The sequence below is a fragment of the Pelophylax lessonae genome, assembly GCF_965119305.1.
Source record: "Pelophylax lessonae genome assembly, chromosome: 3".
Classification (NCBI taxonomy): domain Eukaryota; kingdom Metazoa; phylum Chordata; class Amphibia; order Anura; family Ranidae; genus Pelophylax; species Pelophylax lessonae.
Window position 1 is genome coordinate 352,039,922 of NC_138770.1, and position 25,437 is coordinate 352,065,358.

General features: G+C 40.6%; 1 protein-coding gene across 5 annotated transcripts in view; it reads left to right on the top strand.

Annotated features, from left to right (window-relative positions):
- Window positions 1-25,437, top strand: part of MYO6 (myosin VI) — a 394,715-nt gene that overhangs the window by 247,055 nt on the left and 122,223 nt on the right. For all 5 annotated transcript variants that reach the window (XM_082249660.1, XM_082249662.1, XM_082249661.1 and 2 more), the window contains exons 14-16: window positions 8,515-8,606; window positions 24,737-24,809; window positions 25,144-25,271. In XM_082249660.1, coding sequence (XP_082105786.1) covers window positions 8,515-8,606; window positions 24,737-24,809; window positions 25,144-25,271 — 293 coding nt within the window. The remainder of the gene's footprint in view (window positions 1-8,514; window positions 8,607-24,736; window positions 24,810-25,143; window positions 25,272-25,437) is intronic.

The window sequence follows — 25,437 nt, forward strand, 5'->3', positions numbered from 1 at the left end:
AGTCCAGCATATATATATATATATATATATATATATATATAATATATATATATATATATATATTTTTTTTATATGTCTTTTAACTTAGTTCAGTGTTAACCTAATGTGCATGGCCACATATGCTTTTAGTTAGGTGTTGTAAGGGCAGTGTTTAAAGGCAAAAAAAAAACACAAAGCTGCAATTGGAGAGGATCTTTTGAATATTATTGTATGCACTTACATAAATTGATTTTAGTGGCTAGAATAAATGAATAGTCTAGCTAATCTAATAAGTTTACGCTCCTATGCTTCTAAAACTCATATGCCTGAAAATGTGCATACAAATGCAACATTAGAGGCATTTTTTCTGCCAGCTTCTGGTGTCATATTTAAAGCATAAATCCATACACTCATGTGCATGAGGGCTATACTTTTATATGTGCATGAGGCCTATAACTTTGGGTGGTTACATTGGCTCCAGCGTTCTCTGTTTATTACAGAATCCTTATGCCTGTTATAGTGATAGGTAATGGTGAGGTGTAGTCCTGTCCTAGGGTGACAATGCTGCAGCATAATAGATGCAGTATACTGAATGATTGTTGTCACTTTAAAACAGAAAGGGTGATTTTGGCTGGATTACCAGGTAAAAATAAAGGAAAAATCCCGAAAAAGTAAACTAAGGCAGCCACCACACACAGGGACTCGTGAGTTGCAATAGATTACATTTTTGTACTTCGGTTTAATTATGCTTTACCCATGGGGACAATTTTTGAACATTTTACTAATTGTACATCTCTGTATAAAATGTTGGCACTTGATATAAGCCAGAAGCTGCAATAATGAAGCTATTCATTTAGAAAAAAAAAAATAAGACATTGTGAACAAGGGAGCTATTGCACAGTGTCTCTTTACACTTGTACGATCTTGTTTTTTGCTAACATTAGCTTCTTTTATATTTTAAGTTACCGTATATACTCGAGTATAAGCCGAGTTTTTCAGCATGTTTTTTCATGCTGAAAATGCACCCCTCGGCTTATACTCGAGTCACTGACTGGAGTGTCTTTTTAAAAATGGCGCCGCTCGGCGCCGACGTGTCACTGCGCATGTGCCGCATGCCCGGAAATAGCCGAACGTGTTCGGCTTTTCCCGAGCACCGGTGGCGCATTTGCGGTGACGTATGGCGGCGCCGGGTGGCGCGATTTTTAAATCGAAGACGGCGCCTCACCGACAGGTAAGTGAGATGCCTCAGCAGCCCCTGTATTTCCTCATGCAGTGCTGCGGGCATGGTACAGACATTCTCCTGTACCATGCCCGCAGCACTGCATCTCCTGTGCAATGCCTGTAATTATTGTGCCATGCCTATACCTACTGTGCCATGCCTATACATACTGTGCCATGCCTCTAATTACTGTGCCATGCCTCTAATTACTGTGCCATGCCTGTACATACTGTGCCATGCCTATACATACTGTGCCATGCCTCTAATTACTGTGCCATGCCTCTAATTACTGTGCCATGCCTCTACCTACTGTGCCATGCCTATACCTACTGTGCCATGCCTATACCTACTGTGCCATGCCTATACATACTGTGCCATGCCTGTACTTACTGTGCCATGCCTGTACTTACTGTGCCATGCCTATACCATCACCTGTACTATGCCTATACCATGACCTGTGCCCTGCCTGTACCATGACCTGTGCCATGCCTGTACCATGACCTGTGCCATGCCTGTACTGTGACCTGTGCCATGCCTGTACTGTGACCTGTGCCATGCCTATACCTTCATCTGTGCCATGCCTGTACCATCACCTGTGCCCTGACCTGTGCCATGCCCTTACCATGACCTGTGCAATGCCTGTACTATGACCTGCGCCATCTCCTGTACCATGCACGCAGCCCCTGTTTTGTGTCTCGTGGTGGTCCAGTTGGGTCCAGTAGCTGCAGCATTTCCCACCCTAGGCTTATACTCGAGTCAATAAGTTTTCCCACTTTTTTCTGGCAAAAGTAGGGGTCTCGGCTTATATTCGGGTCGGCTTATACTCGAGTATATACGGTAAGTTTCCTTTTGTTCTTTTTTCATTTAAGCCAGAATTTGATACTAAAGAAATGTTCTTAAAGTGGTTATAAACCCCCACATATACCCAGTGAAGTGACCAGCATTAGGTGATAAACAGATATGAAACAAATCCTCTTACATAAGTTTAGCTGTGTATATGCAGCCCTTTTTTCTGTAAATCATTCTGAAAACACACAGAAGAAAGGATTTCTCTTTAGTTCTTGAAGCAGGGGACAGTGATCTGATGTCTTCACAAAGCTGACAGCTCTGAGCCCTGATTGAAGTGAAGACACCCCTCCTTCACACACAACAGGCACAGCTGTGGATAACAGTAACAGGCTAAGGCCCCTTTCACACAAGCGAACCATTCAGATCCACCTGTCTGTTTTTCAGGCGGATCTGACTGGATGCCCCATGCATCTCTATGGAGCATCGGATGTCAGCGGAGACATGTCCGCTGACATCCGATCCGTCAAATCGGGACGGATGAAAACCCTATTTTCCATCCGTCTGGTGGATTGGATCAGATGAGAATGGACAGACGGTCTGTTCTCATCCGATTCCCCCATAGAGAAGAATGGGGACCTGACAGCTCTGTCTCCGCACACAGCAGAGATTGATCCCCGCTGACCTTAATACGATTGAGCATGCATTTCACTTGCTGAAGACAAAACTGAAGGGAAAATGCCCCAAGAACAAGCAGGAACTGAAGACAGTTGCAGTAGAGGCCTGGCAGAGCATCACCAGGGATGAAACCAAGCGTCTGGTGATCTCTATGCGTTCCAGACTTCAGGCTGCAATTTACTGCAAAGGATTTGCAACCAAGTATTAAAAAGTGAAAGTTTGATTTATGATTGTTAATCTGTCCCATTACTTTTGGTCCCTTAAAAAGTGGGAGGCACATAAACTGTTGTAATTTCTACACCGTTCACCTGATTTCGATGTAAATACCCTCAAATTAAAGCTGAAAGTCTGCAGTTAAAGCACATCTTGTTTGTTTCATTTCAAATCCACTGTGGTGGTGTATAGAGCCAAAAAGATTAGAATTGTGTCGATGTCCCAATATTTATGGACCTGACTGTATGCTTAAGTCTGTGCTCTTCTATGGATGTCCCCTGAACACAACTCTGTACTTCATGGCTCATATCTTACTAGCTTTGTTTTCCCGCACGCATTGTCTTTCAGTTCTCATTTCTCAGTTCTCATTTCTTTTCTTAATATTTTGCTGCCTTTTGCAAATGTATCTTTTCCTTTGTTGTTGATCTCATTGGTTTAATTTTTCCACCTTCAACCCGATTTTGGCTGTTTCATTTTCCTAACCAGTTAGGTATCTATTTTGTTGTATCAGTTAACATAAAGAAAAACCCCAAACAAGTGAAAAAAAAAAGAGCAATTTTACAAGCCGTAGTTCTCAATCCAGCAACATCAACAACATGCTGACTGCTTAGGTCTTCTTTTCTAGCTTGGTTCCATTTTTTACAGCAGAGGTCCCTTCATTCTTGTGGCTGTGAGATTAGTAGTGGTATTAAGATTCAAAGAAACTCGCATAATGTGGTTAGTACATCACAGCCAAAGAGAAGAGGAGAATTTTTTTTTTTTTTTTGGTGGTTTAATACATTTTATACACTTTATATTTGTTATAAAGTAGAAAAATTAATGTGGGCCTCATCCAAAAAGATACAGATAAGTATATTATGTAACTATCGAGGGAAGTCCCCAGTATCTTACAATGACGAACTATAATGGCCACAGAGAGGTGACATGCTGAGTAAAAATCACAGAATTTTCTTAGACAAATTTAAAACATTTTGAGAAAAATTGGCCCCCTACAAAAGGGGAAAAACTAGTACATTAGAAAATACAAGCTAAAAAAAAAAAAAATCAATATATATGGTTGAAATGGTACAATAGTGTGTTGTGATGTACAGTCAATGTTTCGCCACTGATTGGCTTCTTCAGGACCAAGACATGTAACAGGTTTTAAAGTTCCCTAGAACAAATTAGTATTAATAACAGGGGTATATTGCACAGAGTATTATATATCATTCTGCAAAAGAATGCATCTTATGCTCCTACCAATAGGACTCGGCAGCAGACCAGCCAGCCCAAATGCCTATGGCGGGCATAGGAGCACACCAGGCGAGTTCAGACCACAGCGCAGAGTGTAAAAACAAGACGTCTATCCTTAATGAAATGCAGAAAAGTATATAAACTCACACATATTTTTTTATATAAATGTATATGTAGCCAAAAGGTATACACAAAGTTGTATATCCATTTCAGCAAAAATAAACTTACTTCAACGTGACAACTGTTTAGTTTAGTATGTCAGCAAGTAATGCGGTCAATGAGTCCAAATATGGTATCTTAAAATATGCTAAAATGTACATTATCTCACAAAAGTAAGTAAACCCCTCACATTTTTGTAAATATGTTATTATATCTTTTCATGTGACAACACTGAAGAAGTGACACTTTGCTACAATGTAAAGTAGTGAGTGTACAACTTGTATAACAGTGCAAATTTGCTCTCCCCTCAAAATAACTCAACACACAGCCATTATTATAATGTCTAAACTGCTGGCAACAAAAGTGAGTATACCTTAAAGTGTAAAAATTGGGCCAAATTAGCCATTTGCCCTCCCCGGAGTCATGTGACTCGTTAGTGTTGGAAAGTCTCAGGTGTGAATAGGGAGCAGGTGTGTTAAATTTGGAGATGTAGCTCTTATTCTCTCAAACTGGCCACTGGAAGTTCAACATGGCACCTCATGGCAAAGAAATCTCTGAGGATCTGCAAAAAAGAATTGTTGCTCTACATTAGAATGGCCTAGGCTACAAGAAGATTGCCAAGACCCTGAAACAGAGCTGCAGCACAGTGGCCATAACCATACAGCGGTTTAACAGGAGATGTTCCACTCAGAACAGGCCTCGCCATGGTCGACCAAAGTAGTTGAATGCACGTGCTCAGCGTCCTATCTAGAGGTTGTCTTTTGGAAATAGACGTATGAGTGCTGCCAGCATTGCTGCAGACGTTGAAGGGGTGGGATGGGTCAGCCTGTCAGTGCTCAGACTATACGCTGCACATTGCATTAAATTGGTCTGCATGGCTGTTACCCCAGAAGGAAGCCTCTTCCAAAGATGATGCACAAGAAAGACTGCAAACAGTTTGCTGTAGACAAGCAGACAAAGGACATGGATTGCTGGAACCATGTCCTGTGGTCTGATGAGACCAAGATAAACGTATTTGCTTCAGATTGTATCAAGGGTGTGTGGCGGCAACCAGGTGAGGAGTATAAAGACAAGTGTGTCTTGCCTATAGTCAAGCATGGTTTTGGGTGTGTCATGGTTTGGAGCTGCATGAGTGCTGCCATCATTGGGGAGCTACAGTTCAATGGGGGAACCATGAATGCCAACATGTACTGTGACATACTAAAGCAGAGCATGATCTGCTCCCTTCAGAAGCTGGGCCGCAGGGCAGTATTCCAACATAATGACCCCAAACACACCTCCAAAAAAAACCCTGCCTTGCTAAAGAAACTGAGGGTGAAGGTGATGGATTAGCCAAACATGCGTCCAGACCTAAATTGAGCATCTGTGGGGCATCCTCAAATGGAAGGTGGAGTAGCATAAGGTCTCTAACATCCACCAGCTCCGTGATATCGTTATGGAGGAGTAGAAGAGGACTCAAGTGGCAACCTTTGAAGCTCTGGTGAACTCCTTGCCCAAGAGGGTTAAGTGGCCACACAAAATATTGACAATTTAGGCCCAATTTAGACATTTTCACTTAGGGGTGTACTCTCTTTTGTTGCCAGCCATTTAGACATTATTGGCTGTGTGTTATTTTGGGGGGGGGGGGGCAGCAAATTTACACGATTATACAAGCTGTACACTCACTACTTTACATTGTAGCAAAGTGTAATTTCTTCAGTGTTGTCACATGAAAAGATATAATAAAAAATATTTACAAAAATGTGAGGGGTGTACTCGTTTTTGTGAGATACTGTACTTTTCTGCATTTCATTCAGAATAGCCGTCTTGTTTTCACACTGTGCGCTGTGGTCTGATCTCGCCTGGTGTGCTCCTATGCCCGCCCTAGGCATTTGGGCCAGCTGGCCTGCTGCCGCGTGCTATTGGCAGGAGCATACAATGCATTTTTTTGCTCAATGATATATACTACTGTGTGCAATAAATATCTGTTACTAATACTATGTTCTAGATAACTTTAAAACCGGTTACATGTCTGGGTCCTGAAGAAGCCAGTCAGTGGCGAAACGTAGACTGTACAGACATCACATCACACTATTGTATGAATTGTATTGTTTCAACCATATACAGTATCTCACAAAAGTGAGTAAAAATTGGGCCCAAAGTGTCAATATTTTGTGTGGCCACCATTATTTTCCAGCACTGTCTTAACCCTCTTGGGCAATGGAGCTTCAAAGGTTGCCCCTAGAGACCTCTTCCACTCCTCCATGATGACATCACGAGGCTGGTGGATGTTAGAGACCTTGCGCTCCTCTACTTTCCGTTTGAGGATGCCCCACATGCTCAATAGGGTTTAATGCCCCGTACACACGTGCAGATTATCTGCAGACTTTTGTCTGCAGACTTACCTTTTCTATGTAGTGCAAGGGCCTGCCGGATTGCATACAAATTGAAAGTGTTTAGATTTGACCTCCTATTATATGGTTTTGGTAAGTCTGCAGACAAAAGTCTGCAGATAATCTGCACGTGTGTATGGGGCATTAGTCTGGAGAAATGCTTAACCAGTCCTTCACCTTTACCCTCAGCTTGTTTAGCAAGGCAGTGGTTGTCTTGGAGGTGTGTTTGGGGTGGTTATCATGTTGGAATACTGCCCTGCAGCCCAGTCTCTGAAATGAGGGGATCATGCTCTGCTTCAGTTTGTCACAGTACATGTTGGTATTTATGGTTCCCTCAATGAACTGTAGCTTCCCAGTGTCAGCCGCACTCATGCAGCCCCAGACCATGACACTCCCACCACCATGTTTGACTGTAGGCAAGACACACTTGTCTTTGTACTCCTCACCTGGTTGCCACCACACACGCTTGACACCATCTGAACCCAATACGTTTATCTTGGTCTCATCAGACCACATGACATGGTTCCAGTGGTTCCAGTAATCCATGTCCTTCGTCTGCTTGTCTTTAGCAAACAGTTTGCGGGCTTTCTTGTGCATTATCTTTAGAAGAGGCTTCCTTCTGGGGCGACAGCCATGCAGACCAATTTGATGCAGTGTGCGCCGTATGGTCTTGAGCACTGACAGGCTGACCCTCCCACCCCTTCAAACTCTGCAGCAATGCTGGCAGCACTCATACATCTATTTCCCAAAGACAACCTCTGGATATGATTGATACTCAACTTCTTTGGTTGACCATGGCGAGGCCTGTTCTGAGTGGAACCTGTCCTTTTAAACCGCTGTATGGTCTTGGCCACCGTGCTTCAGTTCAGTTTAAGGGTCTTGGCAATCTTCCTATAGCCTATGCCATCTTTATGTAGAGCAAAAATTCTTTTTTTCAGATCTTCAGAGAGTTCTTTGCCATGCGTTACCATGTTGAACTTCCAGTGACCAGTGTGAGAGAGAGTACATGTGATAACACCAAATTTAACATACCTGCTCTCTATTCACACTTGAGACCTTACACTAACGAGACACATGACATTGGGGAGGGAAATTGGCTGATTAGGTCCAGTTTGGATATTTTCACTTAGGGGTGTACTCACTTTTGTTGCCAGCGGTTTAGACATTAATGGCTGCATGTTGAGCTATTTTGAGGGGACAGCAAATTTACACTGTTATACAAGCTGTACATTCACTACTTTACATTGTAGCAAAGTGTCATTTCTTCAGTGTTGTTACATGAAAAATATAATACAATATTTACAAAAATGTGAGGGGTGTACTAACTTTTGTGAGATACTGTATATTGATTTTATAGCCTGTATTTTCTTATGTACTATATTTTTTCCCCTTTTGTTGGGCCAATGTTTCTCAAAATATTTTAAATTTGTCTAATAAAATTCTGTGATTTTACTCAGCATGTCTCATCTCTGTGACCGTAATAGTCCTTCATTGAAGAATATTGGGGACTTCCCTTGGTAGTTACCTAAGTTGTTATAACTTCATATTGAATTTTTGACTGAGATATGTATTTCTAAGGAAGTTGCGCTACACTATATTTTTTTTGGATTAAGCTGTTACGTGCGGTGGGTGGACTCACTGTTTTAGTGTTTTAGCGAGCAAATTGGTGTAAGAAAAAAATGTGTTTTTTTTTTTTAGACTATTATTTATTTTGATTGCGCTGATTGATTCGGTTCACTTGATTTCACTTCTACATATGTACTACTAATGTAGCAGTAACCTGTATGTCGCAGGTAAAGTTCCAGCCTTTTGGAACAATTTTAGTAAATGAAGAAGGAATGGAATGAATCTCAATGTTCTGATCTGTAATTTCAGAATACTTCGAACACAACAGTTTTGAACAGTTTTGCATTAACTACTGTAATGAGAAGCTGCAGCAGTTCTTCAATGAAAGGATCCTCAAAGAGGTAAGTAGATATTGCTAAAATAACACCTGTCCTACACAAAACATCGAACCAGAAGGGTCTTGTGCATAAACTCTTGGGATGTCCTGCGCCTCTGTCACATTGGTTGATTGCTGTACTTTGTTTCAGAGTTTATTTAGTCTGTCATGGTTCTTATGACGTTAGTTCAAATAACTCAGTATATCAGAAAAAGATTTATAAATTGTGAAGTAAATCCTTTAGTAGGTATCTCACCACGCTCACTAAAGATAAATCATAAACTGTAAAAGTCATCTTTCACAAATACTATACTTTTAGGCCCCTTTTACACTGGGCGGATTCCGCTTTGACGGATTCCGCTTGCTCAGAGAGGATTGCTCCACTTATCCCCACTGAGCAGGTGAATGACAGGTCCGTCTCTGCTCACTCTACAGAGATGGACCTGTCAGAGTGCCACTCTTTTCTATGGGGAGATCGAATGAAAACGAACAGCCTGTCTGTTCCCATCCAGACCAATCTGATCTGACCCTCTGGGCGGATGGCGAACTTATCGGCATACGTCTGTTTTCAGGTCGGATGTCCGCTGATGTCTGCCTCCCCATAGAGGACAATGGGTGGCCTGATTAGGTCCTTCTAAAAAATGGACAGGTGGATCTAATAGATCCAATCATAATAAAAGGGGTCGAACGCCATCTTGAAAAATGAATGTATTTCAGTGAGCCTAGTTTTACAGCACTGCGGTGCTTACATGTGCATTTAACAGAGTACAGCATTCTGCATTTTTCTGCACTTAAACATACTGGAACACATGTAAATGCATGACCTGTATATGAAAACATCATTTCTAAAAAAAAAAAAAGTTTGCAAATGCATGTAAATGTGCATGCGAAACTGCTTGCTGAACACAGGGATTTCAGTTTATCACTGTTCAGAGGGTGTTAATGTCATCTCCTCACCCCCTGTTTTACTTGTGAAAAAGCCAAATCACTGGGCAGTTGTGGTGCGTCCCTGTTCACTTGAAGAGGTCGAGTCAGGTGGTGTTACTATAACTACCCACCAAACATTAAAGATAGGTTTCATTTTTGCCAGGTCATATGTAGAGCCCGAGCTGCTGTATGCTCTTCTTTAGGAAGGTGGTAAAGCCATGGCTCAGTAACCTACTTTTACTGTCCCTGGCCATTTGTGTGAACTAGCCTTAAATGATTTGACAAATTGTGGATTGAGTTACTTCTTCACCACACTGTATTTATTGATTGCACGATGGAAGCTGTTGTTAAGGAATACATTTTAAGGTGTTTGCGTTTTCAAATGATACGTGAATTTTTTCATTTAATCTTTCAGGGCTCCGTGCCCTCCACTATTGTGTTTATAATACTGTATGACCTGCTTTACAGCAATTATAGGGGGGATCTTCTCTGTGTGAACTGCCCAGATCCACACAGTGGGGTTGATTTACTAAACTTGGAGAGTACAAAGTCTGGTGTGGCTGTGCATGGTAGGCAATCAGCTTCTAACGTCAGCTTGTTCAATTAACCATCTTCTGAAGATTTGCATCTTTTCCTGACCAGGCCATTTTTTGCGATACGGCACTGCATTACTTTAACTGACTATTGTGCGGTCATGTGACACTGTACCCTAATAAAATTTGTCTTTTTCTTTCCCCACAAATAGAGCTTTATTTCCGTGGCATTTAATCATCCCTGCATTTATTTTTTGAGCTGTAAGCAAAAAAAGACTGACAGTTGTGAAAAAAATGTTTTACTTTCTGCTGTAAAACATATTCAATAAAAAAACTTTAAAAAAAAATTAATTTCTTTATAAATTTCGTGCACTATATATGCTGCTACATATTTTTGGTATAGAATAAAATCCAATAAGCGTAAATTGATTGTTTTTCGCGTCTACAAACTATGGGATATTTTTATTTATTTATTTTTTACTAGTAATGGTGGTGATCTGCGACTTATAGCAGAACTGCAATATTGCGGGGGAAATTCGGACACTAACTGACACTTGACACTTTTTAGGGACCAGTGACACTAATACAGTGATTAGTGCTAAAAAATATGCACTGTCACTGTACTAATGACACTGGCTGGGAAGGGGTTAACATCAAGGGCATCAAAGGTCTAACTGTGTGCCTAGCCTGTGTTTTAGTACAGTGTGGGTGGTGCTTTTACTAGGGGAAGACATTAAACCTTGTCCCTGCTTAGCAGACACACAGGATTCATGTCTTCTCTCCTGTCAAAACGGCAATCTGCCTTGTATTGTCTCTCTGGCAGGTGCTGGTGAACATCGAGTCCGCTTTACCCGCCAATCAACTTCTGCTGTGTATAATCACAGCGGGAGCAAGGGGCTGGCGGCACACATTCGCGCCCGCTACCTGGAAATGCAGGCTCACGTACAGTGTGTATAAATACGTGATCCTATGCACAGCTGCCGCCCTGTAACATTAAAACTGCTATAGGGCAGTTGGCAAGCGGTTAAGCTTTGACAAAACCTGGAAACCAATTTCTTTTTTTGCAGAGCTTTACCAGATTTTGCACTCTCCGGTTTAGTAAATCAACCCCAATGTGGGCCTGTGTAAATGGGCTTTGAGCTTGTGTCAATGACATCAGTTTGAGGAGCTTCTGAAATCGTTCAGAATTATTTGACAGGTGCATTTGACTTTTATTTGACCTGCTTCACTCACGTTTTGCATTTCCATAGACTTTCATGGGAATGTAAAACCCTTTTAAAACCAACAAAAGCCTTCTACTCTTGCCCTAAATCTTCCTGGCATGGGCTCATTTTATCCTACATTCAAATCAGTGGAAAGCCTTGTGCGACTTGTCAAGGTGTTGACAGGCTTTCCTATTTCAAGCTGTGCACGCACCAAGGACAAAATACTGAACATCTCAAACTCACTAAATATGTACAATTATGTATTCATGTATCTGATTTAAAAGCCATATTATGCTTAACTTTTGAAGTGTTATATCTTATAGTGAGCCCTTGTAACTTGATTTGTTGGTGGATCCTGCATGTCAACCCAGAGCATTTGCCTTTATTTTTTGTGGCACTATATTTATACTATACTATATACTATATTTTGGCACTGCCCGGCAGCCCAGGAGTTCTGGACTGCTGTTGTGCTTTGTTTCGTGGAGATCACCTCTGTGTTGGTGCCTATGACCATGTCCACCTGTCTGCTTGGTCTAGTAGAGAACCTGGCACCAACTAGGGCGTACCTTATTTAGTCGTCTTCTTTTCTATGCTCGCAAGGCGCTGATCCTCTATTGGAAAAAGCCAATGATACCCTCTATATCTTATTGGAAAGGACTTGGAATATGGTGTTTGATAAGGCGTAGACAATCTGGCTGGAGAGCCCTGCCTCTGTAGCATAAGGTAGTCTGAATAATGGATACTTGGGCGAGAATTGGATTGAAGGTGATGTAGGAGGGGCCTGACTATGTGCTCAATCACATTATCATCCTAAAGGCTGCTGCATATGTATGTGTTTTATTGTATGTATTATAGCATTGATTATTCACGTCTCCTAACGGGGGCTTATATCCTGGGATGGTAAAGATGCCTTTAGGGTGGTGAACCTGGTTGGGGAGGGTGATTTGATGGTTTTCTTTTTCTTTTTTGTATATCCCCCTCGGCGGCGAGTTTTATTTTCTTTTTTTTTTTTTTTCTTTTAATATGTTCCGCCCCGCGTGGTGAGTTTTTTTTCTTTTAAAAGCATTAAAAAGAAATTGACAAAAAAAAAAAAGAATACTTGGCAAATTCATTGAATATAGGATATACTGAACAAACTTAATCACATTAAATGCAGTAAGAAATGGATACAATTATTTTATCATTAGAGATGATTTTCATCTAAAGTAACGCAACACCTATTAATATTCAGCTGAGTTTACAATGGTCTAGAAGTTAGAATGAGACAGTGCTGTCATGGAACCTCAAAGCTGTTGCAGGTTGAAGCATTTTGTCATGCTAATCTGTCCCTTCAATTATTTTTTCTTTTTTAGAAAGTCATTTGAGCCATGACATACCCTGGGATGAGACTTTTGTCATTTGTGATCCTCCATTCTAACCTCCCTTGTCATCCTTTACCTTGTCAGTCTGCTCACAGCTGACATTTGCCAGTGAGGTTTTGATACTGACAAATACAGTTGTTTTAGCAGATATATCAAATGAGCATCTGCCTAAAATCACATGAATGCATTCAGTTGGACAGCGTTGATAGAGATGAATGCTGGTTTCTGGGATTCGATATGAAGTTCACACCAGAGCTAAATGAATCACTTTTGACTTTTTCCTTGTGATTTCATGTCAGCTGTTTCATTTCCTGAGATATAAATTAACTATGGATGTAGTTATCTCTTGTATATTTCAGTCACTCTCTCATTTTAGCTGTGTTTAATCAACCTGATCAAGAAGTTTTCTTGATCCTTATATTGGTTAGTGAAGCTTGACAAAACATTGTATGCAGAGAAATGGCAGAAAATCCAAATACTGTTCATTTGATATTCAAGACAACCATTTAAAAAATCCTTTGATTCACTTATTTATTTATTTGGAAAAAAGTGAAAAGGATTTGAACCCCTTGATGCCTAAGCCTTTTTCTGACACTTGTTGCTTACAATTATATATATATATATATATATATATATATATATATATATATATATATATATATATATTTTTTTTTTTTTTTAGCAGAGACCTTAGAGAATAAAATGGCAGCCGTTTCAATATTTTATGTCATACTGTATTTGCGCAGCTGTATTAACCTTTTTGAAAAAAAATAAACTCCTAAATAAATTAAGAAAAGGAAAAAAAGAACAGTAAGGTTAGTCCAATTTGTTTGTATAATGTGAAAGATATTGTTACGCCGAGTAAATAGATACCTAAAGTGTCATACTTTAAAATTGTGCACACTTGTGGAATGGCAGCAAACTACGGTACCTAAAAATCTCCAAAGGGGACGCTTTATAATGTTTTATTGGTTACCAGTTTAGAGTGACAGAAGAGGTCTGGTGCTAGATTTATTGCTGTCACTCTAACAATCGCGGCGATACATCACGTGTAGTTTGAACACTGTTTACATTTGCGGTCACGGCTTACGTATGCGTTCGCTTCTGTGCGCGAGCCTGGAGGGATGGGGCGCTTTACTTTTTTTTTTTTTTTTCTCTTATTTTATTTTATTTTATTTTTTTTACACTGTCTTTTGAATTTTTTATTTTTTATTTATCACTTTTATTGCTGTCACAAGGAAGGTAAACATCACTTGTGACAGCAATAGTCACGTGTCAGGTACTTTTTTTGGTGGGATCTTGAGGTCTATAAGACCCCTAACCCCTCCTTTGGCTGTTTTGAATACTAACATTTTTTTAAAATCTGGTTCCTTTAAAGAGGTTGTAAACCCTTTTTTTTTTTTTTTTCTTCTTTTTCACCCTGAAAGACAAACACATAATAAGCTAGTATGCATCGCATACTAGCTCATTATGAAATACTTACCTTAGAAGAGCCCCCGCCGTGCTGCCCACTTACCTCTATAACAGGCGACATGTCCAGTTGCCCGTCTTCCGGGATCGTGGCATCCGGCCATCTGATTGGCCGGAGCCGCGGTGACGTCACTCCCGCGCACGCGCGCGGTAGCCGACGGTCATGGCACAGAGTTCTGAAGGAACGGCACCAGCGGCCGTTCCTTCATAGCGCATGCGCCAGTGACGTCACTGGATGCATCTAAGGTAAATATCTCCTAAACGGTGCATGTTTAGGAGATATTTACAGTACCTATAGGTAAGCCTTATCATAGGCTTACCTATAGGTACAAGTTACAGAGGAGGGTTTACTTCCTCTTTAAGGTTCCAGTTAACTGGAAGTGATGTCACAAGACCTGAGACCCGATCAAATCAGATTCTGGCTTTGTTCGGGTCCTTGGCCTGCCGGCAGACGTGCCACCTGGTCGCTCAGGACTCCTGGTGGGGGGAGGAATGTCCCCTCCTGCTACTTGTGATAACCGCCGAGCAGCTGATTAGCTGTATCAGTTGTTATTACTAGAAAGCCGACCGTCTGCTCTAAAACATAGCTGCAGGCATCTCCCTGGTACAACCCCTTGAAGCAGAAGGACGCATATTTGCGTTAGGTCGGCGTCAAGGGGTCGTGTACCACTAGTATACCTGTTGCTTTAATTTTAGCTTCCTGTAATCCCTAGCAGCACTTGAGGGAGGGTCTCTACTTTGCACCAATTAGGGCTCCATTGCTTCATATACTTAAGCCTGCAGCAGAATTGTGTTAGAACACAACAGCACAGCAGGGGAGATTGCTGCACTGACAGGGGGGATGCACCTGCCAGGACAAACTGAGCAGCCATTGGCTGCCAGCACTGATCGGTTGCTGATTGAAATCTGGCTTTCCAGCATGCCCGTTTGACAGAAACTGGTCATGAGCCTGGCTTCTGTCGCACAAGGAGCTGTAAACATGGGGCCAAAAGTCGACCAGTTCCTCCCTTAGGGTCTTTGCACCTGGGCTTTCCGCCTGGCGGACTCCGTTTTGCTCAGCGGGGATCGATCCGATGACAGGTCCGTCTCCGCTCTGTGTGCAGAGACAGACCTGTCTGAGCCTGTCCGTTTTCATACAATCCGATCCTCCAGACGGATGGAAAAAATAGGGTTTCCATCTGTCTGGATTTCACGGACATGATCAGATCGGAAAGCAACGGGTTTCAGCAGACATGTCACCGCTGACATCTACTGCCCCATAGAGTTGCATGGAGTGTCTGATCAGGGCCACCTGACAAAACTGACAGGTGGACCTGATCGGAAAGCCCGTGTAAAAGGGGCCTAACTGACCGTTTTCGGCCAGTGTGTACCCGGCCTTACAGTAGGGCAGAGCCCATTGTCCAGTAATTGGCTGGGGGAGGAGGTGTAACTAATGAAAGAACATTTACAAGCCCTTTTTTCCTTTAGTAATTCATCAGATGAGGGCGTATCATTGCCAGTAATATAAAGATATAAAATGAACTGCGTACATGTTGGATGCATGTAGGTTGAAGAATGAATTAGGGCAAGTTTAAGAACACCTTCACTTTCAAGTTTGTATTGACATTTCTGCAGTTAAAAGTTTAGGTGTACTCTAAAATTGCAGCATAGAAAAAATAAACTATTGCAGGAAAAAACTATTTCTAGAATAGTTTCAGAAGTATTTGTTTTCACCTTTTGGTAATTTTTGCGGACGGAAAATATGGTCAACAAAAAAAACAAGGAATACGGACTTTCCTGAAATGCAGAATTACAATATGAGGCGAAGCATACCTAAAGTATGTGGGGTGAGGAAGAGGGAGTTGGGACTAATGTGGAGGAGCGGGAAAGAATAAGTGCACTTTGAAAGTTCTCTTACCTTTTAAGGCTTAAGCTAGCCATTCACTTATAGATTTCTCACTCAGTCTCCCCCACAATAGACAATGTGGATGGAGTAACCTACATTGCTGGCTGTTGTATAGACTGTCACAGCACCAGTGGTTGTTTAAATACTTAGTGACTGTATCTGATTAGAATCAATTTCTGTTTTTGACTGAGAATGTTGTCACCTAGCTTCTTTGATCTTTTAGTAAAGGTTTTTCTTAAAGTATAACTTAAGGCAAAACTTTTATTTTTTTATTTTTAGTTTTGGGGAGAGGGATTAGAACACCTGTCGGTTTTTATTGCTGTCTGTGTCCCCTTTAGGGAGATTCACACTCTCGATTTGTCCTGTTTACTATTATCAGTGAAAGTAAAAGAAAACGCCAAATTTTGGGTTGTTCCCAGAAAAGTAATATAGGGGATCTCTTTCAATGGGGACACTAGTTCTGGTGACCTTAATTTGTAGGGATTTCCTCTCCCTTCCTGTTTGGCTATGGGGCAGGAAGTGAAGGTTAATCTCCACAATGGGACACAGATTGTGAAAAAAAAAAATCTGACAGGGGTTATAACCCTCCCTTGCTCCATCCAAAGTGAAAAAAATTGCTTAAAGTTCTCCTTTACCTTAATATGATGGGTCATAGAGTAACACTTTTTTTCTGACTGCTTGATATGTTTGCTGTGCGATGACATGCTGTTCCATCCTGTGCTCTGCATAAAAATGTTGGCATGCAGCATTTTACAGCAGCTCAGCACACCACACACTAAAGTTGCAGTGTGAATGGGTCTCATAGAAAACAATTGTTTTCTATGTGCCCTAGCAGTGACTTGCTTTGCTCCAGTGAGGTAAAATCAGGTCACTGCTGATAGTGTGTTCCAGCACTTGAGGTGAATCTGCTGCTTTGCCCTGCATGCCCAACAAACAACCATAACATGCAGTTTAAAATATTTTTAAATTGTTCATTAAGGGATACAGGGTCAAAGTAATTCTAAGATAACTGTGTTATTCTGCTGCCTATAGGTGATTGGTCACTGTCAAACAAGACTGTTAATCAGCCAGGTATAACTCCTCCCACTTCCATCACATTTCAGATTTTTGCTATCGTTTAAGGAGAATGAAGAAACAAATCCTTTTCACCAGGTATTTTTGCTGCGGGAGTATGCCCACTATAGGGATGAAGGCTTGTATATAAAAGTCTCACTGGTCCCTGCATAGGTACTTTATGGTACTTTCATTGTTTATATGCTCCAGGGTGCCATCAAAACTACCACAGCAGTAAGTAACTAACTTTGCCCTTATTTTTGGAGCCTGGCATGTGTTATTGTGTCTCCCCCTTCATGGGTTAACTTGGAGCACCATGAGCTACAACACAAGATTTTACCCCCTTCCTGACCAGTCCTTCTATTTGCAATACGGCACTGCATTACTTTAACTGACAAGTGCGCAGTCGTGCAATGCTGTACCCAAATAAAATAGATTTTTTTCCCCACAAATAGAGCTTTCTTTTGATCACCTCTATGGTTTTTATTTTTTATTGCGCTATAAACAAAAAAAGGACCACAATTTAAAAAAAAAAAATATATATATATATATTTTTTTACTTTCTGCTATAAAACATACCCAATAAAAACGATTTAAAAAATCAAATTTCTTCATCAGTTTAGCCAATATGTATTCTGCTACATATTTTTGGTAAAAAAAAAAAAAAAATTCCCAAGTGTATATTGATTGGTTTGCGCAAAAGTTATAGCGTCTACAAACTATGTAATAGACTTATTGATTTTTTTTTCATATTGTTTTTGCTAGTAATGGTGGTGATCAGCGATTTTTAGCGTGACTGCGATTTTGCGGTGAACAAATCTGACACTAGGTGACACTTTTAGGGGATCATTGACACTAATACAGTGATCAGCACTAAAAAAAAACTGTTACTGTATAAATGACACTGGCAGGAAAGGGGTTAACACCAGGGGCGATCTAGGGGTTAAGTGTGCTTCTAGGGAGTGCTTTCTAACTGTGGGGGGGAGTGAATGCACTAGAGGAAAAGAGAGATCTGTGTTTCAGCTTAGCTTATCTGAAACACAGGATATCTTCTTGTCCCTGACAGAACAGCGGTCTGCCTTGTTTACATAGGCACACCGTCATTCTGCCTTTCCTGCAAACGATGGGCAGGTCCCGGTGGCCATCACGGCCCCCCAGACCCACTGATTGACTCCTGCTGTGATTGGAAAGTGAGCGCCTCCTACTTTGCGTGCAGAACTGGTTAATGTGTCACAGATACTCTGTTACATAAGGGCTTTGACACAAAAGTGTCGCATGTGTCTTGCTAAAAAGGCCTGCATCACTTTTCACTGCGTCAAGCACACGTTGCAGCCTCTACACCACACTGCGTTACTCACGCATCCTAGTCCGTTCCATGCCACATCAAAAACACAACTTGTTACACTCCTATCTCTCTAGATGTCAGATGAACCAATGCTGGCTCTAGAAAAACTCAAGGACTATCCTCATTGCTTGGTTACGGATGGCCATTAACCCTTCTGCTTTTGTGAGTACCTTTGTTGGCATTTTCTTACTTTGCATACTGTCAGTATGGCAGATCATAAGTGCAAAGGATCTGGTCCTATTAGGCCTTCCAGCTCAAAATCCACTAAGTGCTCCAGGGTGGCTTGCAGTGTTCCTCCTAAAGGACCTGATGCCTATAGCTGAGATCACTGCCCCTGCTTGAGTATATGTGTTCCTTAGAGTCTTAGCTTCCTCCTTTGAATTATCCAGGGAGAAATTTTCTGCAACTATGTCAGAACTTTTGAGCAAAAGCTTGGCTGCTATAGCTGATTCAGAATGCAGGGGCCGCAAGCATGCTTCTATGCCCTCTCCTTCAGAGTCTGTCTTTGATTTGCTCACAGCCATAGCTGCTTCTGCACAACCAGCTGATGATGATTTTGTATATTAGGATATAAATATATGAAATTGTATATTAGGAGGTTCAGTCTGCTTCAGTAAGGATACCATCTCGGTCCTTCCTGACCCAGTGTGCACATGTCTAGAAGCTGAGCAACCTGCAACTAAATTCACTAAAGTTAACAATCTGGGATCCCTTATATGCCCCCAGCCTGTTAAGACTTTTTCCGTGCATTTACTACTGCAACCTGTTTTGTATGGTAATGGATCTAATTAAGACAAGCTATTTTTTTTATGGAGGAGTTCCTTAAGAAGTGGACGATTCTTGTTGTGGATACGGCCATTTCCTGTTTAACAAAGCACTGGCCTTTCCTTTTGAGGCATCCCAGTGTTTAAAACCCATTATTCTCCCTGTCAGGCTGTGCCCTGCAACCTGTCATGTCCATCTGGCAGAATTTGGTGGTATGGTCCTTGCATATGTCTAAAGTTCCTGGATCATTCTTAAATAATCATTCAGTTCTCCAACAATTGGAATTCATGCCTATTGCCCTGCATTACTGTATTCATGGGCTTGTGGATATCCTATTCCTAATCTTCATGCGAAGTACCCTTTGGAAAATTGCTGGTCTGCAAACAGTGCTTATTATTATTGCGTCTAGCTTTGAAGGTGAACGCCTCTTTGGTGCATCCCTGGACAATTTATCAAAGATGTCACTGGAGGCAAGAGCACTTTTTTACCCCATCAAAGCAAGCTATGCCTCAATCTAGGAAACCTTATGCCTTTGACACTAAGAAGAGTTCCTTTCATTTTTTTTTTCAGTCCTCCTACTCCAGGTCTCTTCCATTGCAAGCCTTAGACTTCCAAGTCATCCAAGCCCACAAGCAAGTCCTCTTCACAATAAGGGGACACCCTTCCCTTCCTAAAGTGGTGAAAGAAGTCTGTTGGCCTTTGCAGACACCTGGACCAAAAGCATCTTGGACATCTGAATGACATCCTAGAATTGGCATATACAACACTTAACATTGGTACATTACAAACCCATTCCGTGCATCTGTGAGATGTCTAGAATGGAAGCGCATGACTAGTTCAGTTTAAAAGCTTGTGTTGCCTCTGAGTTCTTTGTGATAATATTCATTGGCCTTTTTATTAGTCTATTTTTTTAACTTTTGAATTGTGTTCAGACATAGCTATTGAAAAGTGATTGGACATTACACATTGCCTTGGAGCTGACTGCAGACACAAATGCAGTTAGAGAGAAATCACTTATTCTCTAGAAACCGAACAATGTGTTCTGTGTCCATTCTGCTCAGGGCCAGGGATAAAGCTTAGAAATAATGAAATGGCAATATATAACAGCAGCTACATTTTAGGAGCTCATAGCTAGCTATGATCTAATTTCAAATCTCATAACTGTATTAAAACTTTATAAATTTACTGTTGTTTACAATTAAAACTCTACATGTAAAATCAAGAAGCAGACATTTCTTTAGTTAGGCATATGACAATGCATGTACATTTTGTGTATGTTAGGGTCAGTTTTATTAGATTTAAAATAGGTACTTGTATTAAATCCTCGTTATTTTTATTTTTTTATTTTTTTTTTTTACAACAGTTCCTTGTTTACAATAGTTAAGTGCTTTTTTTTTTTTTTTTTCTGTGGTGAATATTTCTGCCAGATTTTTCTGTCCTATAAATTGCTCGGGGCATGGAAATTAATTTCTGGGGGGCATGCATATGTCATTAGGAACTAAGCCCCCAGCAGCTGCCCCCTCTAAAAAAAGATTACAATCCTGGTGATGTCACAGCTGTTTATCAATACAAGAAAGGGGAAGAAATGCCTGGACATGTTCTGCAGGGGAAGATTTGGGGTTAAAGTTGGGCATTATCCTTTGATAATACCATGTTTACAAATGCCACCCACATTATACCTCATTAACAACGGCTTAGTGGTTAAAACTTTATGTCCTTTTCTATGCTTCAGTGGGTTTCCTGTGCCCTCCAATAAAGAGGACAATTGCTTTTAAAGAGAAGTGTGGCCAAAGCTTTTTTGGCCAAACTTCTCTTCTGGATCACTTGGTTTTGCTCTCCTGGGACCAAAAATCAGCTAATAGCAGGTTATTTCCTGCTATTAGTTGACATCACAGAGCTGCCCAATGCTCTACCATATTGTCTGGATCCACCCAGCTGCCTGATTGACTGGCTCTCTGTGAGTGGCTGAGAAGCAAAGCTAGTATGCTTGCCCTCTCTCCTTCCTAGTGCTCCAATGAACACTGAAGGAGGAGAGCAGTGACTGACAGAGAAATGAGTGATCAGCGTTCATATGATCGCTCAGTTCTCTGTGTAAAAAGCTAACATGGGATAGCTGCAGCAACACACCAATGCTGCAGCATAGATGTATGGTTTTATTTTTTATTTTTTATTTTTTTTACCCCATATATCTCCTTTAATTCTTAGTATAAGTTTGTATGCTCTTTAAAGAGTAAAAGGAATAAACACTCGTGCTAGTATTTGTGCAGTGGATAATTTAGGGCCCTTTCACATAACTGTTCCGCTTGTCAGTTTTTTTTGTTTTGGCGGACCTGATTGGATTGTCCTTATGCCCCTATGGACTTGCAGGTGCAAATGGACTTGTGTCCGTCTATGCCTCCCATCCAGTCTGCTAAAAACAACAAAAGTGGATCAGTCGTCCTCCATGTAGGCAGATCTGATTGGAGGTAGTCGAGTGTAAATGGACAGCAGGGTCCATTTATACCCGACCACCCATAGAGCAGACTCTGTGTGCATAAACTGAGCAGACACAGACCTGTCATCCACCCACTCTACTCTGATCAGCAGGGGATCTGTGAGTGGATACCCTGCTGATCGGAACAATTTCCACCCCGTGTGAAAGGATCTTAAGGAATCAGAGCTTTATTTACAAATGTGTGTGCTTGATCATATTCTTTTAATCTATTGGATTTCTGTGTGACTTAAAACATGTAATTTTTAAAAATAACTAGAGGCTTAGAAAAAGGATGATCCAATTTTCCAAATATTTTTTTTTTTTTCGGATGTCCAGCACATAGCACTGCTTTTTGGAATTCCTGTAGTTTGTCAAATAATTACCCATGGACATTTAACGGGGGGGGGGGGGGGGGACTCATTGAGGCACACACATCAAGCAACCATGGGGACATGAGTGTGAGCTGGTTGTACAGATGTATAATATATCAAAACTATTCATATTGTGGCTTTCTGTATCTTGGTAAATTTAGAGAAAATCTGTACATTATGTAAATAAATAGCTTGTTTTTTTCGCTACATTTTGTTTTCCCAAAATCCATATAATCCATTGAAATTTCCTTATAATCATCAAGGTCAATTCACGTTGAGCTTTTATTGGCACTTATACTTTTTTATTAAATTCATATGCTATAGGACATTTAGTAAGTTGTAGTTTTTGCCCAACAGAACGATTTTTGTATTAAAGATTATTAAAATAGCATTAAAGATTCTCAGCTGTGAGTATGAATTTCATTTGAACAAGGATATATAGGGCTTTATCTTATCCTTTATTATTAGTATTTTAGCACAACCTTATCCATCCACAGATTAGTTAAATCTTCAGTGTTTTTTTGATTTGTTCAACTACAACTCTGCTAGTTGGAATGAGAAATTCTCCATTCACTTTATACTCCTGTCCATGATAGTGATAGATCTTAAAAATGAATGGAACATTTTTATCCCAGAAATGTATATCCAGTTTCAGAAAATAGCAAACCAACATTATTTTAAATTAGAGTTTCAGCTATATTTTTTAAGGGTTTCGTTTGAAACTATTCAATTATAGCTGTACATAAAACTTGGGTACTTAATAAGCAAGCAAAAAAGTGGGATAAACATGCAATTTAGTTTCCTGTAGTCAGATCACTGGAAGAATTCTCATTGGCTGCTATCGGTATTGCATTTTGCACTTTGTTTCTTTTTTAATAACTGTTATAAGATAGAATTTATGCTCAGTGTAGGGTTTTATTTAAACTAATATAGTTAAAAAGAAAATTTAGTAAATAAAAAATGCAAACCCTGTTTACATTTAGATACACTGTCTTCCTACATGATCAAAGGTTCAGGGGTCAGTAGTAGGTAATGCAGAGTTCAGGGGTCAGTAGTAAGTAATGCAGAGTTCAGGAGTCAGTAGTAAGTAATGCAGAGTTCAGGGGTCAGTAGTAAGTAATGCAGAGGTCAGTAGCAAGTAATGCAGAGTTCAGAGGTCAGTAGCAAGTAATGCAGAGTTCAGGAGTCAGTAGTAAGTAATGCAGAGTTCAGGGGTCAGTAGTAAGTAATGCAGAGTTCTGGGGTCAGTAGCAAGTAATGCAGAGTTCAGAGGTCAGTAGCAAGTAATGCAGAGTTCAGAGGTCAATAGTAAGTAATGCAGAGTTCAGAGGTAAGTAGCAAGTAATGCAGAGTTCAGAGGTCAGTAGTAAGTAATGCAGCGTTTAGGGGTCAGGAGTAAGTAACTCAAAGTTCAGGACAAGGTAATGAAGAGTTCATAGAGCAGTTGTAGATAATGCAGAGGTCAGGGGTAAATAGTACAGATTTCAGAGGTTAATATTTAACGCATGGTGCAGGAGTTAGGCGTAATGCAGAGGTCAGATGTATGTAACAACACAACTACAGCACAAATTCTCCCCAACCTCATTCACTCAGACCTTCGATGCAGAGGTGGCTGAGGTTTCCCCTCAGTTGTGTAATGCCACTTTGCAGGAGCCTAGGACTTCTCTTGGTTGTGCAATTGCCCCTCAGATCTGAGGTCTGTGAGTCCATGGCCAGGGTCCGAAGCTGGCAACTGGCACAGCCCACAGGCGTTTCCCCTATCCCAGCCACACTCACACCATTTTACAGCACCCTGTGCTCACCTTGTTTTTACCACCAGGAGATGTGCCAACCCGGTCATATCCAACTTTAATAGGCATGAAAAGCTTCAAATGAAAGCCCATCCTAATTGACATTGGCCACCCTCTTTCTTTCACAGTGGTTCCCAGTAGAGTTAGGGACATTCCCTCAGGTCCCTTCTTGACTTTGTCATATGGCATATAGGGATGAGAGGAGCCTAGGACTTCCTTCTGCTTTGCAATTGCTGCTCTACTCTGAGGTCTGAGAAGCAACATGCGGGTTGGGAGCTGGTGGCTGGCATAGCAGGGTTGTGCCCCATCTCTCACATGGCTGTGATTAACTGGGTTGCTGACCCCTATCTTGCCAGTAAGCTATAAATGATGGGGTTCCATTGCTTCAAAAGACTTAGGCCCTGTTCACACCTGAGTGTTTTTCAGGTCGTAAAATTCTCATCTCTGAAGTCTCAAAACCCCCAACAGCAAAATCCTATTCATTGCAATGGCCCCTTTTCACATATGAGCGTTTTGTCGTCTGAAGCTCAAAAAAGTACATGAGCTGCTTTTTTGGCAGATTACAAGCATTTTTGTTAGATGTCAATGCCTGCCTCCAAACGCCTGAAAGAAATGCATGAAAAATGCCCAAAAAACTGCCGAAAACTATACATTCAGATGTGAATGGAGCCTTAGCAATGCCTATGCTCTCTTTTGGTTCAGGATAATTCTTTTTATATAAAACGTGGTATAGTTAATGAAGTAAGTTTGCTTTAGTTACCTTGTTGCTTTCATTTGATTTTTGGACGCACAACATTTCCTTTACTATGCTGTAACCCATATTATGGGCCTACTTATAAATGTTTTCACTCAAGATTGACATATTTTTCTAAATAAATAAATTACATTTGAAAAAAGTGGGGATCCTTGACGAAAGTTGTGTGAATTATGTGTAAAATTATTAATAAATAGACCATTATGTGTCTTTCTCTATTTAGGAACAGGAATTATACCAGCGAGAAGGCCTTGGTGTCAATGAAGTGCACTATGTGGATAACCAGGACTGTATAGGTTAGTGCAATGGTTTTTCTTTTTTTTTTCCCCTTTCCTTTTTGGTTGTCAGAGACTCTGTGCAAAGCATTATGGAAAGAAGCATATACCTAATAAAAATGTTTAGCACTCACTGTCTGGAATAGTTAAAATGCTGCCTTGGTTTTAATTTCCTCTTTGTGTTCCTGAAACAGATGTGCAGTTCTGTTTTCAAAGACAATTATCTAGTTAGAACCTCAACAATGGTAGCGCATACTGGATTGTTATGTTTTGTTTTCTCTAGCTTGCTGTGTTGGATGAAATATTTTCTGCAATATGTTATAAGCATATTTCTTTTATTTCTTGTTATTTCTAGATCTTATTGAATCTAAACTAGTTGGCATCCTTGATATCCTGGATGAGGAGAATAGGTTGCCCCAGTCTAGTGACCAACATTTCACAACTGTTGTTCACCAAAAGCACAAGGACCACTTCCGGCTTACTGTAAGTCACCCCTTTGCAGTATTGTATTAATCACCTAATTTTCATTGCTTCTTCATTTCTAGTAAGCATGTTTGTGTATTAAATGTTGAATGATTTCAATAACTTGCAGTGTTTGAATCAGATTTTGAGGTATAAAGATACCTATAGATTTGAGATGGTTGTTTAA